The 15,088-nt window shown below is 28.5% G+C and overlaps 1 protein-coding gene across 1 annotated transcript in view; it reads right to left on the reverse strand.

Moving 5' to 3' along the window:
* The window catches only part of LOC144436445 (multiple PDZ domain protein-like), a 330,925-nt gene that overhangs the window by 115,158 nt on the left and 200,679 nt on the right, over window positions 1–15,088 (reverse strand). Inside the window, exon 22 of the mRNA XM_078125244.1 lies at window positions 3,797–3,881. Within this exon, the coding sequence (XP_077981370.1) occupies window positions 3,797–3,881 (85 nt within the window). The remainder of the gene's footprint in view (window positions 1–3,796; window positions 3,882–15,088) is intronic.

The following is a 15,088-nucleotide window of genomic DNA, read 5'->3' on the forward strand; positions in this document are numbered from 1 at the left end:
TCATTTTTTTAGTAAATTTGATGTTGAAGTTACCATTGTTATGCAAATATAGGTAAAAAATAAAGATAATTAGTCATACAACGAAAATGAGTAATTTAGAAATTTCTTTCTACCTAGATATTGTAGCATAACAATCGAAAATAATGTATAATGTCTCAATTCGGCGATTTCTGGAGTCTTTGTCCTCCCGGTTTTGATAGTTCCAAAACGTGCAATTTTTGATACTTAAATGATGACGTCATCACCACATTTTGCATACAGAAAACAATTTCACTAGCATTCAAAAGAATATTATGTAGTGAAGGACTGGTGTTAATTTCATAGCGTTTGGGAGATGCTATCTTACCTTTTAACCAAATCATTGTTTTTATACACAATCACAGACCGTAATGTACCCGAGTGTGTCGCGATGTCCACCGGGCATGAAGCTTGCTGTATTCAATAAACCACCTCAAGTTTATACCTTGAGTCAAACAGGTTGTTTATTTGTCACTGTACACTTTTAATGAGCTGGTCAATGTACAGATTAAAAACGACTAGCAGATAGAATAAATCCAGTCACTGCATGGCGTTCATGTCATGGTTGAGGCCCAGATCAGCTGTCTTGAAAGCAGCGCTATTGTTAATAAATTAGTCACAGGGCATATGAAACTAGAAAACGTTATGTTAGTTGTTATTTTGTTTCTGATATTTTCAATATACTGGTATAATATAATAGCGATAAACCACTCCCTGGGGAAGGTAAACCAAGAGGTTTTGACTAGTGAACTCAATATATGTACTCGCTATTGATCGTGCATATATTTCGTTCGCTGGTCAAAACCTCTTGGTATACCACCCAGGGGGTGGTTTATTGCTTAAACATTAGATGGGCTATTTTTATCCACTTGCTTCACTGAGAGAAATACATGAAGTACTCTTTCAATGTTGGGAGCCCATCAAGTACTAAACACAGATGTAGGTGTATAGACATCAACTCCCAACTCCTTTGTTAGCGTTGTCAATTCTCTACAACTCTTTGGAGAACAGTAATAAGTTTTCCAAACCATATTCAAAACACTGTGCACATTTCTGACCATCGCGACACTTTTTTGTACAGCAAGCATTACAAGCTCCAGACGATCTGGCATACGATACAGTATATTGCTTTACTTCGTCAGACTTCACTTTCGAGAATTTACAATATCGACAACATACGCTGTAAATACTGCCATCTGTTAGGTACTTGCTGTCTTCACTGTTGTTGATGTCCATCCACTCAAATTGTTCAAGCCATTGTGCCATTTTTATATCTTTAAATTTTCAAGACTGTGTTGATCGAAATTTTTTGCCACCACATTTGAAACATTGCCTGTTCTCTTCATTGCGATTAGCGGCTTCATCATTTCTATCACTTATACCTCTCTTACTAACCGGAGAAAAAAAAGAAGAGTTATTTGTTGTTTACTCATACTGGAACCGGTGGTTCTCCGCTATGTAGGCCGTCTGCTGTACTATGTCCAACTTTGATGATTTGAGGAGAGCCGATGAACTAAAATCTTGAAAGGGCAAACAGGAGTATCCAATGAAAAATACCACCAATGGCGTTGTAGCACAACTGTACAGTTTTCAATAATGTTTATCCATATGCTAGTCCATGCTAACAATAGGTGTTCATTTGCTGAATGACTATCCAGTTGCCTATCCAACCATGTTGCTATCTTTATGATATATGCAATCATTAGGCTGTTGCTTTGGGTGTGATCTTGTTGCTAGGCACATTTGCATACATTTTTTGAATGTTTATTCATTTGTCGTTCAATTCCTGTTATCTTTGCAATATACATGTATCATTGTATGTGATTATTTGACTTGCTATGGGCGTTGTCTTGTTGCTAGGCAAATTTTACATACATTTTTTGAATGTTTATTCAATTGTCTGTTAATCCCTGGTATCTTTGCAATATTTGTGCTCATTTGGCTGTTGCTGCGGGCATGGTCTTGTTGCTAGGCACATTTGCATACATTTTTTGAATGTTTATTCATTTGCCTTTCAATTCCAGTTGTTATCTTTGCAATATACGTGATTATTTGGCTGTTGCTATGGTCGTGGTGTTGTTGCTAGGCAAATTTACATACATTTTTTGAATGTCTATTTAATTGTCTATCCCTGTTGTTATCTTTGAAATACATGACCGTTTAACTGTTGCTATGGGCATGGTCATGGTTGCAAGGGATATTTGCATACATTTTTTGAATGTTTCCTCACTTGCCTATCAGATGATGTTGTTATTTGACCACAATATACTGCCATTTGGTTGCTGCTAAGGGCGTGGTCATGGTTGCTAGGGCCAATTTTGTCAAAACATCTACAAAAAAATCTTCAGAATAACACTTTCAGAAACATCTCACCAAGTTTCAGTCTTATTGACCAAGTACTTTTTAAGATATAAATTTTTGACCGAAATTCACATTTTACTCCTAATTTGCATATTACCGATGAGATCATTATATGCTTAATATTTCTTCATCTATATACCCACAGATGCATCCCTCTTAAATTTCAGCCCAATCTGCTGAGTAGTTTTGGAATTATAGGCTTTTGACCAAAAGACACATTTTTAGCCCTAATTTGCATATTACTAAGGGAATCACCATGACATGAACAAATCTTAATGTTCCCATTACATTTCATGCCAATCTACCCAGTAGTTTTGGAGTTTAAGTTTTTTGACCAAAAATCACATTTTTGGACCCAAAACCAACATCTCTTATGCAATTATATTCATTTGAACAATTTTCCAACTAGACACCAGAAGTAACATGACCACCAAATATCAAAACAATCGGTCCAGCAGATTTTGACTTTAAGTTGTTTACACACACATACACACACACACACACACACACACACACACACACACACACACACACATCCACACACAAATCCACACACACACACACACACACACAGAAAGACAGACAGACAGACAAACAGACAGACAGACACTTTGCCATGCCTTTAGCACTACTGAACCTTATCAGTTCAGTTGTGCTAAAAACCAGAAAATGGCAAAATGGTGTCGAACTCAAAGGCTTGCCGACATGGTCCTGTACAACAACAACCTATCAGTTTTTTTTATACAGCCGTTGTTATTTAATGAAAGTGTCAATCAAAATTAACATCAACAACTTAAGGTTGTCTGTCTTCATATGTTTTGATACATTCGGAGTCAGAGTACGTCAGTCAGGATATTTAGTTTACACTGTGAAGTATGAATTATGTTGCAAGTGACCTTCAAGATTTACCAGTGAAATGGCGATAAATTTGAAATTTCATGCCAGTAAATTTAGAATGTCACCTGCTGAATGCCAATATTTATAGAAATTCACTGACATTGGCATACTTTTCACCGGCAAATGTCGGTAACTTCCTAGGCTGAATTACGTGCATTCACTCTTTGGATGTTTATACTTTCCTAACCATTCCTATTTTTAACTTTGCAATATAAATCATCATTTGGCAGTTGTTGTGGGTGTGGTCTTGTTGCTAGGTATTTTTTTCAGTCCATTTTTGGAGTCTATTCACTATTAATCCCTGTTGATATCTTTTGCAATACATGCCTTCATTTGGCTGTTGCTATGGGCATGGTCTTGTTGCTAGGCATATTTGCATAAAATTTGGAATTCTACTAAAATGATCAAATTTAAACATAGACAGTGTCTATGATTTAAAGCAGTGAAAGGAGTTCCTAGTTTCGAACTGATCTTTCAACCAGACAGAATGAAGATGACTTTGCTAAATGTAAAAACTTACCTAATTCCAAGGCCTTGTTCATTTTTTTCTAGCTCTACCAAAAATAGTTCACCGGGTAGCTCGCCATACTTGTTCTTTATTTTTTCTGTAGATAAATTGAAAATGAAATAGAATTATAAAAGTCTTCTACAGTCAAAATGCAAATGTGCTGTTAATTGGTGGCCAAAAGAGTTGTGATGGTTGGTGCCATTTGGGAGTGTGAGATTTTGGCCAATCACACAATATAGTTTCTGCAAGCTCAAAATTTTTATTTTACGAAAATTTGAGTTAGCTTTGGCAAAATGGTAGCTGGGCTACAATCTGTTGTCATAGTAACTGAGTCATAGTAAATGAGCCTTTAGTACACACACACACATACACACACACACACACATATATCCCATTGGACTACATCATAATAATTAACAAGCCATCAGTCAAAGACATAGTCCCCCAAATTGTGTGTTGTTATACTTTCCAGGGATGCAAATGTCTGTAGTGTTGGGCTTTCAGTATATTTAGCCACAGTATTGGCCGTCTTAAGTGTACAGCTAGAATGTAATCCTTTCTCTCTCTTCACCTTGAAAATGTTTGTCAAGGTCAAAGGTCATTGTCTCATTACAAAGCTCATTATTAATAATGTGAGGTACGCACTTGAATGGTGTCCACAGACTTTTGGGAATAACAGGCAAAATGTGTTTTTTCTCACAAACATGGCCGCCATTGTGACTTGCATGTAATGCCTCATATAAAATATCTTTGCAATATACGTGATTATTTGGCTGTTGCTATGGGCGTGGTCTTGTTCATGACTAAAAATACTGTCACTTGAAATGTTTAGCTATGAAAAAAACCCAAATTTGGCTATTTGACCTTGAAGAAGATTTTCAAGGTCAAAGGTCAAGGTCTTAAAAGAAAGCTCACATATGATAGTATGGGCGTAAGCACTTGAATGGGGTCACTGTGTATTACACCTATAAAGTTATGATGCATACTGAGAAAGTTAATGACAAACATGGCTACCTATTATTTGATTCAGTCATAAAACAAAGCGACATGCATATGTCAGCATGTTACCTTTGGGCAATGTTTGGTTGAAATTGGTTGGTGCGTGCCAGATATATGAAGGTGAATGCATGCACACATACATGTACGGATGGTGCCCTCTGGGGATAATTACATTTTGTAACTGTTTTTATAATAATTAATGACATTTATAATAATTAATTACGTTTAGAACTATTGGGCTAAATTACAATTAATTTAATAACATTTATAATAATGAATTATGTAATTATGTTTAGAAACTATTGGGCTAAATCACAATTAATTTAATAACATTTATAATAATGAATTATGTAATTATGTTTAGAAACTATTGGGCTAAATCACAATTAATGTAATAACATTTATAATAATGAATCATGTAATTATGTTTAGAAACTATTGGGCTAAATCACAATTAATTCAATAACATTTATAAATCACAATTAATTTAATAACATTTATAATAATGAATTACGTAATTACGTTTAGAAACTATTGGGCTAAATCACAATTAATTTAATAACATTTATAAATCACAATTAATGTAATAACATTTATAATAATGAATCATGTAATTATGTTTAGAAACTATTGGGCTAAATCACAATTAATTCAATAACATTTATAAATCACAATTAATGTAATAACATTTATAATAATGAATCATGTAATTATGTTTAGAAACTATTGGGCTAAATCACAATTAATTCAATAACATTTATAAATCACAATTAATTTAATAACATTTATAATAATGAATTACGTAATTACGTTTAGAAACTATTGGGCTAAATCACAATTAATTCAATAACATTTATAAATCACAATTAATTTAATAACATTTATAATAATGAATTATGTAATTACGTTTAGAAACTATTGGGCTAAATCACAATTAATTCAATAACATTTATAAATCACAATTAATGTAATAACATTTATAATAATGAATCATGTAATTACGTTTAGAAACTATTGGGCTAAATCACAATTAATTCAATAACATTTATAAATCACAATTAATTTAATAACATTTATAATAATGAATTATGTAATTACGTTTAGAAACTATTGGGCTAAATCACAATTAATTTAATAACATTTATAAATCACAATTAATTTAATAACATTTATAATAATGAATTACGTAATTACGTTTAGAAACTATTGGGCTAAATCACAATTAATTCAATAACATTTATAAATCACAATTAATTTAATAACATTTATAATAATGAATTATGTAATTACGTTTAGAAACTATTGGGCTAAATCACAATTAATTCAATAACATTTATAAATCACAATTAATGTAATAACATTTATAATAATGAATCATGTAATTACGTTTAGAAACTATTGGGCTAAATCACAATTAATTCAATAACATTTATAAATCACAATTAATTTAATAACATTTATAATAATGAATTATGTAATTACGTTTAGAAACTATTGGGCTAAATCACAATTAATTTAATAACATTTATAATAATGAATTATGTAATTATGTTTAGAAACTATTGGGCTAAATCACAATTAATTCAATAACATTTATAATAATGAATTATGTAATTACGTTTAGAAACTACTGGGCTAAATCACAATTAATTTAATAACATTTATAAATCACAATTAATTCAATAACATTTATAATAATGAATTATGTAATTACGTTTAGAAACTATTGGGCTAAATCACAATTAATTCAATAACATTTATAATAATGAATTATGTAATTATGTTTAGAAACTATTGGGCTAAATCACAATTAATTCAATAACATTTATAATAATGAATTATGTAATTACGTTTAGAAACTATTGGGCTAAATCACAATTAATTCAATAACATTTATAAATCACAATTAATTCAATAACATTTATAATAATGAATTATGTAATTACGTTTAGAAACTATTGGGCTAAATCACAATTAATTTAATAACATTTATAATAATGAATTATGTAATTATGTTTAGAAACTATTGGGCTAAATCACAATTAATTCAATAACATTTATAATAATGAATTATGTAATTACGTTTAGAAACTATTGGGCTAAATCACAATTAATTCAATAACATTTATAAATCACAATTAATTCAATAACATTTATAATAATGAATTATGTAATTATGTTTAGAAACTATTGGGCTAAATCACAATTAATTCAATAACATTTATAATAATGAATTATGTAATTATGTTTAGAAACTATTGGGCTAAATCACAATTAATTTAATAACATTTATAATAATGAATTATGTAATTATGTTTAGAAACTATTGGGCTAAATCACAATTAATTCAATAACATTTATAAATCACAATTAATTCAATAACATTTATAATAATGAATTATGTAATTACGTTTAGAAACTATTGGGCTAAATCACAATTAATTCAATAACATTTATAATAATGAATTATGTAATTACGTTTAGAAACTATTGGGCTAAATCACAAATAATGTAATAACATTTATAATAATGAATTATGTAATTATGTTTAGAAACTATTGGGCTAAATCACAATTAATTCAATAACATTTATAATAATGAATCATGTAATTATGTTTAGAAACTATTGGGCTAAATCACAATTAATTTAATAACATTTATAAATCACAATTAATTTAATAACATTTATAATAATGAATTACGTAATTACGTTTAGAAACTATTGGGCTAAATCACAATTAATTTAATAACATTTATAAATCACAATTAATTTAATAACATTTATAATAATGAATCATGTAATTATGTTTAGAAACTATTGGGCTAAATCACAATTAATTTAATAACATTTATAAATCACAATTAATTTAATAACATTTATAATAATGAATCATGTAATTATGTTTAGAAACTATTGGGCTAAATCACAATTAATTCAATAACATTTATAAATCACAATTAATTTAATAACATTTATAATAATGAATCATGTAATTATGTTTAGAAACTATTGGGCTAAATCACAATTAATTCAATAACATTTATAATAATGAATCATGTAATTATGTTTAGAAACTATTGGGCTAAATTACAATTAATTTAATAACATTTATAAATCACAATTAATTTAATAACATTTATAATAATGAATCATGTAATTATGTTTAGAAACTATTGGGCTAAGTCACAATTAATTCAATAACATTTATAAATCACAATTAATTCAATAACATTTATAATAATGAATTATGTAATTACGTTTAGAAACTATTGGGCTAAATCACAATTAATTCAATAACATTTATAATAATGAATTATGTAATTATGTTTAGAAACTATTGGGCTAAATCACAATTAATGTAATAACATTTATAATAATGAATTATGTAATTACGTTTAGAAACTATTGGGCTAAATCAATTAATTTAATAACATTTATAATAATGAATTATGTAATTACGTTTAGAAACTATTGGGCTAAATTACAATTAATTTAATAACATTTATAAATCACAATTAATTTAATAACATTTATAATAATGAATTACGTAATTACGTTTAGAAACTATTGGGCTAAATCACAATTAATTTAATAACATTTATAAATCACAATTAATTTAATAACATTTATAATAATGAATCATGTAATTACGTTTAGAAACTATTGGGCTAAATCACAATTAATTTAATAACATTTATAATAATGAATCATGTAATTATGTTTAGAAACTATTGGGCTAAATCACAATTAATTTAATAACATTTATAATAATGAATTATGTAATTACGTTTAGAAACTATTGGGCTAAATTACAATTAATTTAATAACATTTATAAATCACAATTAATTTAATAACATTTATAATAATGAATTATGTAATTACGTTTAGAAACTATTGGGCTAAATCACAATTAATTTAATAACATTTATAAATCACAATTAATTCAATAACATTTATAATAATGAATTATGTAATTACGTTTAGAAACTATTGGGCTAAATCACAATTAATTTAATAACATTTATAAATCACAATTAATTCAATAACATTTATAATAATGAATTATGTAATTACGTTTAGAAACTATTGGGCTAAATCACAATTAATTTAATAACATTTATAATAATGAATTATGTAATTACGTTTAGAAACTATTGGGCTAAATCACAATTAATTTAATAACATTTATAAATCACAATTAATTTAATAACATTTATAAATCACAATTAATTCAATAACATTTATAATAATGAATTATGTAATTATGTTTAGAAACTATTGGGCTAAATCACAATTAATTTAATAACATTTATAATATATATATTATGTTCCTGTTAAAGAACTCTATCCTATCATTATATAATCTGAGTGGTTGTAAAAGAATTTCCTTAAATTATATCTGATTCTTAAGTTGATGTACATACCATGCACTATTGTTAAATTGATATTTATACTGAGGATTTCTACATAACTGCAGAGTTTCACAATGAGCAAAAAGAATGGCATCTCATATACCGGTACCTCAAACCAAGCAAAACACTACCTATAACAAACAAATCATGTGACTATAACTGCATTCTAAACACGTAAGCTATATACTGACAGAATTGTTATGGTTCATGTCATGAATAAAATTAACAACATCCGCATTTCACATTTCTCATACAACTATGTCATTGACTCAAATATTTTTTATATTTCCCGAGTGTGACTATTTTATATAAGTACACTTCAATTGCCATTAACCACTTTTACTTCAATTCAAAGAATATCTGATGAAAAAGACAACCCTCAGGAAAAATTCCAACAAACACTGCTCAGATGACTATTACAAGGCAAGATTGTATTATACTGAAAGATTTGACGTAAGTGGGCCTCTAGGTAACTAAAGCATTCACAACAATGGTATATTGTGGTTAGCACAAATTGAATACAGAAAAATAGATAGAGTTTCATTCCTCTTAGAAATGCATTTGACTGCCAGTTGGGGGTTCTGAATATAAGAAAATATTCAATCAGTTTGTTTCTGTTTTGAATGATTTTGATGGCTCTCCGCTACTTAATCAATATCTGTATGCCTGCATGTAATAAAATATGGACAAATCAATATGCTACGGCAAAATGAGTACACTTGTTTGGATTATGTGTACAGTTTTTCAGAAACCAGTTCAAAATGCCCCTGGGAAATGTTCAATCTTCTCTCTGACAAATAACAATCACTTGGAATAGGTACACACAAAATTAACATTAGAAATGAGACAGTACAATAACAGTAAATTGTAATATGACAAAGACTAAGCTTGTAGTCATCAAAATGGTGTTTAGGTCAAACACAATCAAGGACATTCAACACTTTGAATAAGACAAAATAGGTATGTTACCTTGTTGGAACACTAATTCATACACCTCTGGCATGATGAACACAATGAAACATCACTATTAATGAAGGCAATATCCATCACAATTGTCCTCAACCATAGCAAATCCTGAATTCACACACAATAATCTGGCAGTGAAAATATTCATTTAGACCAGGATGAATAATCTCCAAATTGTCATTTGTACTAGAGGCAGTACGAGCCACAGCTTAGGCTATCTCAATATCACAGTGAAACTGATTATGCATTTTTTAAATAAGCTGGAGAGGCTAAAAGAAGGCTAAAAGACTGGACTGCCTTGCAACCATTAAAACAAGTATCATGTGATACAGTAAATCCTTGCAGCCTCATTCATCTCTCAGTCTGTCTTCAGCTCACTGATGTGAAAATGACTGTCTGCCATACACTCACATATATTTTTTTTTATGTGCAATGGGTATGCTGCAATAACATGCTTTAATTGACCTAAAATACATTATTTCTATTTTGACATCAACACTGACTGCATATACATACTACTACTGCTAACTTATGGCAAAGTCCCTAACTGCTTGTTTTGATAAATTGGGACTTGGACACTTCAGTAAAGTGGGCCTCCTTTACTGATGGAAATTCACTTTTAATAAACTCACCATAACTTCTAATCTTTCCATCGTAAAAAATACCGCCAGTGGCGTTGTAGCACACCTGTACAATTTTTAAAAATGTTTATCCATATGCTAGTCCATGCTAACAATAGGTGTTCATTTGCTGAATGACTATCCAGTTGCCTATCCAACCATATTGCTATCTTTACGATATATGCTATCATTTGGCTGTTGCTATGGGCGTGGTCAAGTTGCTAGATATATTTACATACATTTTTGTATCTTTTTGTTCACTTGTGTATGAATTCCTGATATTATCTTCGCAATATATGTGATCATTTGGCTGTTGCTATGGGCATAGTCTTGTTGCTAGGCACATTTGTATACATTTTTTGAATGTTTATTCATATCTTTCTATTCCTGTTGTTATCTTTGCAATATATGTGATTATTTGGCAGTTGCTATGGCCGTGGTCTTGTTGCTAGGCAAATTTACATACATTTTTTGAATTTTTCTTCAATTGTCTATTAATCCATGTTGTTATCTTTGTGAAATACACGGCTGTTTGGCTGTTGCTATGGGCGTGGTCATGGTTGCTAGGGTATTTGCATTACATTTTTTTGACTATTTACTCAATTGCCTACCAGATGTTGTTATTTGACCAAAATATACTGCCATGTGGTTGTTGCTAAGGGCATGGTCATGGTTGCTTGGGCCAATTTCATTAGTGTTTTGAAGAAAATCTGAAGAATAATACTTTCAGAAACACCTCACCAAGTTTCAGACTCACTGACCAAGTACTTTTTGAGATATAAGTTTTTGACAAAAAATGAACATTTTTACACCTAATTTGCATATCACTCATGGAATCATTGTATGCTTAATATTTCTTTGTCCACACATCCCTAGATGCATTCCCATCAAATTTCAGCCCAATCTGCTCAGTAGTTTTGGAATTATAGATTTTTAACCAAAAAGAAATATTTTTAGCCCTAATTTGCATATTACTGATGGAATAATCATGTCATGAACAAGTCTTACTTTACACGCCCTTAAAATGTTCCCACCAAATTTCAGCCCAATCTGCCCAGTAGTTTCTGAGTGTAAGTTTTTTGACAAAAATCACATTTTTGGCCCCAAATCACACACCTGTGATGCGATCATTTTGATTTGAACAATTTCCCACCTAGACACCCAAGGTAATGGAAACGCAAAATATCATGGCAATCGGTTTAGCTGTTTTTGACTTTAAGTTGTTTGTTAAATTACAACATATATATTATTCCTGTGATTAATCTACTTGTTGTATAGATTGTTTATTATTTCAATTAAATATTGACAGACTACTTGACATAATAATCATCTATATTTATTACAACAGTGTATCCTACTATGTATTTTATTTAAACAATAATGTACGCCCTCCCAGCCCATAATGGATGAAAGCAAACTTTGAACGACATAATGGGCGAGGCGAAAGCCGAGCCCATTATGGAGTGCAAAGTTTGCTTGAGTCCATTATGGACTGGGAGGGCGTACATTATTGTTATTATTTTATAGTTTTGCCAATTCCAGTGAATTTGTAGACCGAGAAACGCAAAACAACGTATAATATACACAGCGTTGAACATCGTCTGCCATGTGCGGCCTGGAAGCTGAATACTAAGCATAGCGACACACGTACGTACACATACACGCACACACACATATACACTTCAATGAACAGCTGTGAACACAAATTTATTTCATTTTAGTTTCAATCTTTAAAAAAAAATTCTTATGGTGTTTACCCCATAATTTCCCTGTTCTTAAATACCCACACCTTTATTGCCTTACGGACATAAGCTTGTATTGTTATGCTCGTTCCGGGGCCACGATGCCCAATAACGGAGTACATTATCAGTAATAATGTACAGCGATGACGTCACAAAATTCAATGGAATTGGTAATGCTATAATATAAATTACAACATTGTATCCTACCATGTATTTTATATTACAACAATGTATCCTACTATGTATTTTATATTACAACAATGTATCCTACTATGTATTTTATATTACAATAATGTATCCTACTATGTATTTTATATTACAACATTGTATCCTACTATGTATTTTATATTACAACAATGTATCCTACTATGTATTTTATATTACAACATTGTATCCTACTATGTATTTTATATTACAACATTGTATCCTACTATGTATTTTATATTACAACATTATATCCTACTATGTATTTTATATTACAACAATGTATCCTACTATGTATTTTATATTACAACATTATATCCTACTATGTATTTTATATTACAACATTGTATCCTACTATGTATTTTATATTACAATATTGTATCCTACTATGTATTTTATATTACAATATTGTATCCTACTATGTATTTTATATTACAATATTGTATCCTACTATGTATTTTATATTACAACATTGTATCCTACTATGTATTTTATATTACAATATTGTATCCTACTATGTATTTTATATTACAATATTGTATCCTACTATGTATTTTATATTACAACATTGTATCCTACTATGTATTTTATATTACAACATTGTATCCTACTATGTATTTTATATTACAACATTGTATCCTACTATGTATTTTATATTACAATATTGTATCCTACTATGTATTTTATATTACAACAATGTATCCTACTATGTATTTTATATTACAATATTATATCCTACTATGTATTTTATATTACAACATTGTATCCTACTATGTATTTTATATTACAACATTGTATCCTACTATGTATTTTATATTACAATATTGTATCCTACTATGTATTTTATATTACAACATTGTATCCTACTATGTATTTTATATTACAACATTGTATCCTACTATGTATTTTATATTACAACATTGTATCCTACTATGTATTTTATATTACAACAATGTATCCTACTATGTATTTTATATTACAATATTATATCCTACTATGTATTTTATATTACAACATTGTATCCTACTATGTATTTTATATTACAATATTATATCCTACTATGTATTTTATATTACAACATTGTATCCTACTATGTATTTTATATTACAACAATGTATCCTACTATGTATTTTATATTACAATATTGTATCCTACTATGTATTTTATATTACAACATTGTATCCTACTATGTATTTTATATTACAATATTGTATCCTACTATGTATTTTATATTACAACATTGTATCCTACTATGTATTTTATATTACAATATTATATCCTACTATGTATTTTATATTACAACATTGTATCCTACTATGTATTTTATATTACAATATTATATCCTACTATGTATTTTATATTACAACATTGTATCCTACTATGTATTTTATATTACAACATTGTATCCTACTATGTATTTTATATTACAACAGTGTATCCTACTATGTATTTTATATTACAACATTATATCCTACTATGTATTTTATATTACAACATTGTATCCTACTATGTATTTTATATTACAACATTATATTCTACTATGTATTTTATATTACAACATTGTATCCTACTATGTATTTTATATTACAATATTGTATCCTACTATGTATTTTATATTACAACAATGTATCCTACTATGTATTTTATATTACAACATTGTATCCTACTATGTATTTTATATTACAATATTGTATCCTACTATGTATTTTATATTACAACATTGTATCCTACTATGTATTTTATATTACAACATTATATCCTACTATGTATTTTATATTACAATATTGTATCCTACTATGTATTTTATATTACAACATTGTATCCTACTATGTATTTTATATTACAACATTGTATCCTACTATGTATTTTATATTACAATATTGTATCCTACTATGTATTTTATATTACAATATTGTATCCTACTATGTATTTTATATTACAACATTGTATCCTACTATGTATTTTATATTACAACATTGTATCCTACTATGTATTTTATATTATAATATTGTATCCTACTATGTATTTTATATTACAACAATGTATCCTACTATGTATTTTATATTACAATATTGTATCCTACTATGTATTTTATATTACAACAATGTATCCTACTATGTATTTTATATTACAACAATGTATCCTACTATGTATTTTATATTACAACATTGTATCCTACTATGTATTTTATATTACAACATTATATTCTACTATGTATTTTATATTACAACAATGTATCCTACTATGTATTTTATATTACAACAATGTATCCTACTATGTATTTTATATTACATTATATCCTACTATGTATTTTATATTACAACATTGTATCCTACTATGTATTTTATATTACAACAAT

Source organism: Glandiceps talaboti, chromosome 6 (genome assembly GCF_964340395.1).
Source record: "Glandiceps talaboti chromosome 6, keGlaTala1.1, whole genome shotgun sequence".
NCBI classification, from domain to species: domain Eukaryota; kingdom Metazoa; phylum Hemichordata; class Enteropneusta; family Spengelidae; genus Glandiceps; species Glandiceps talaboti.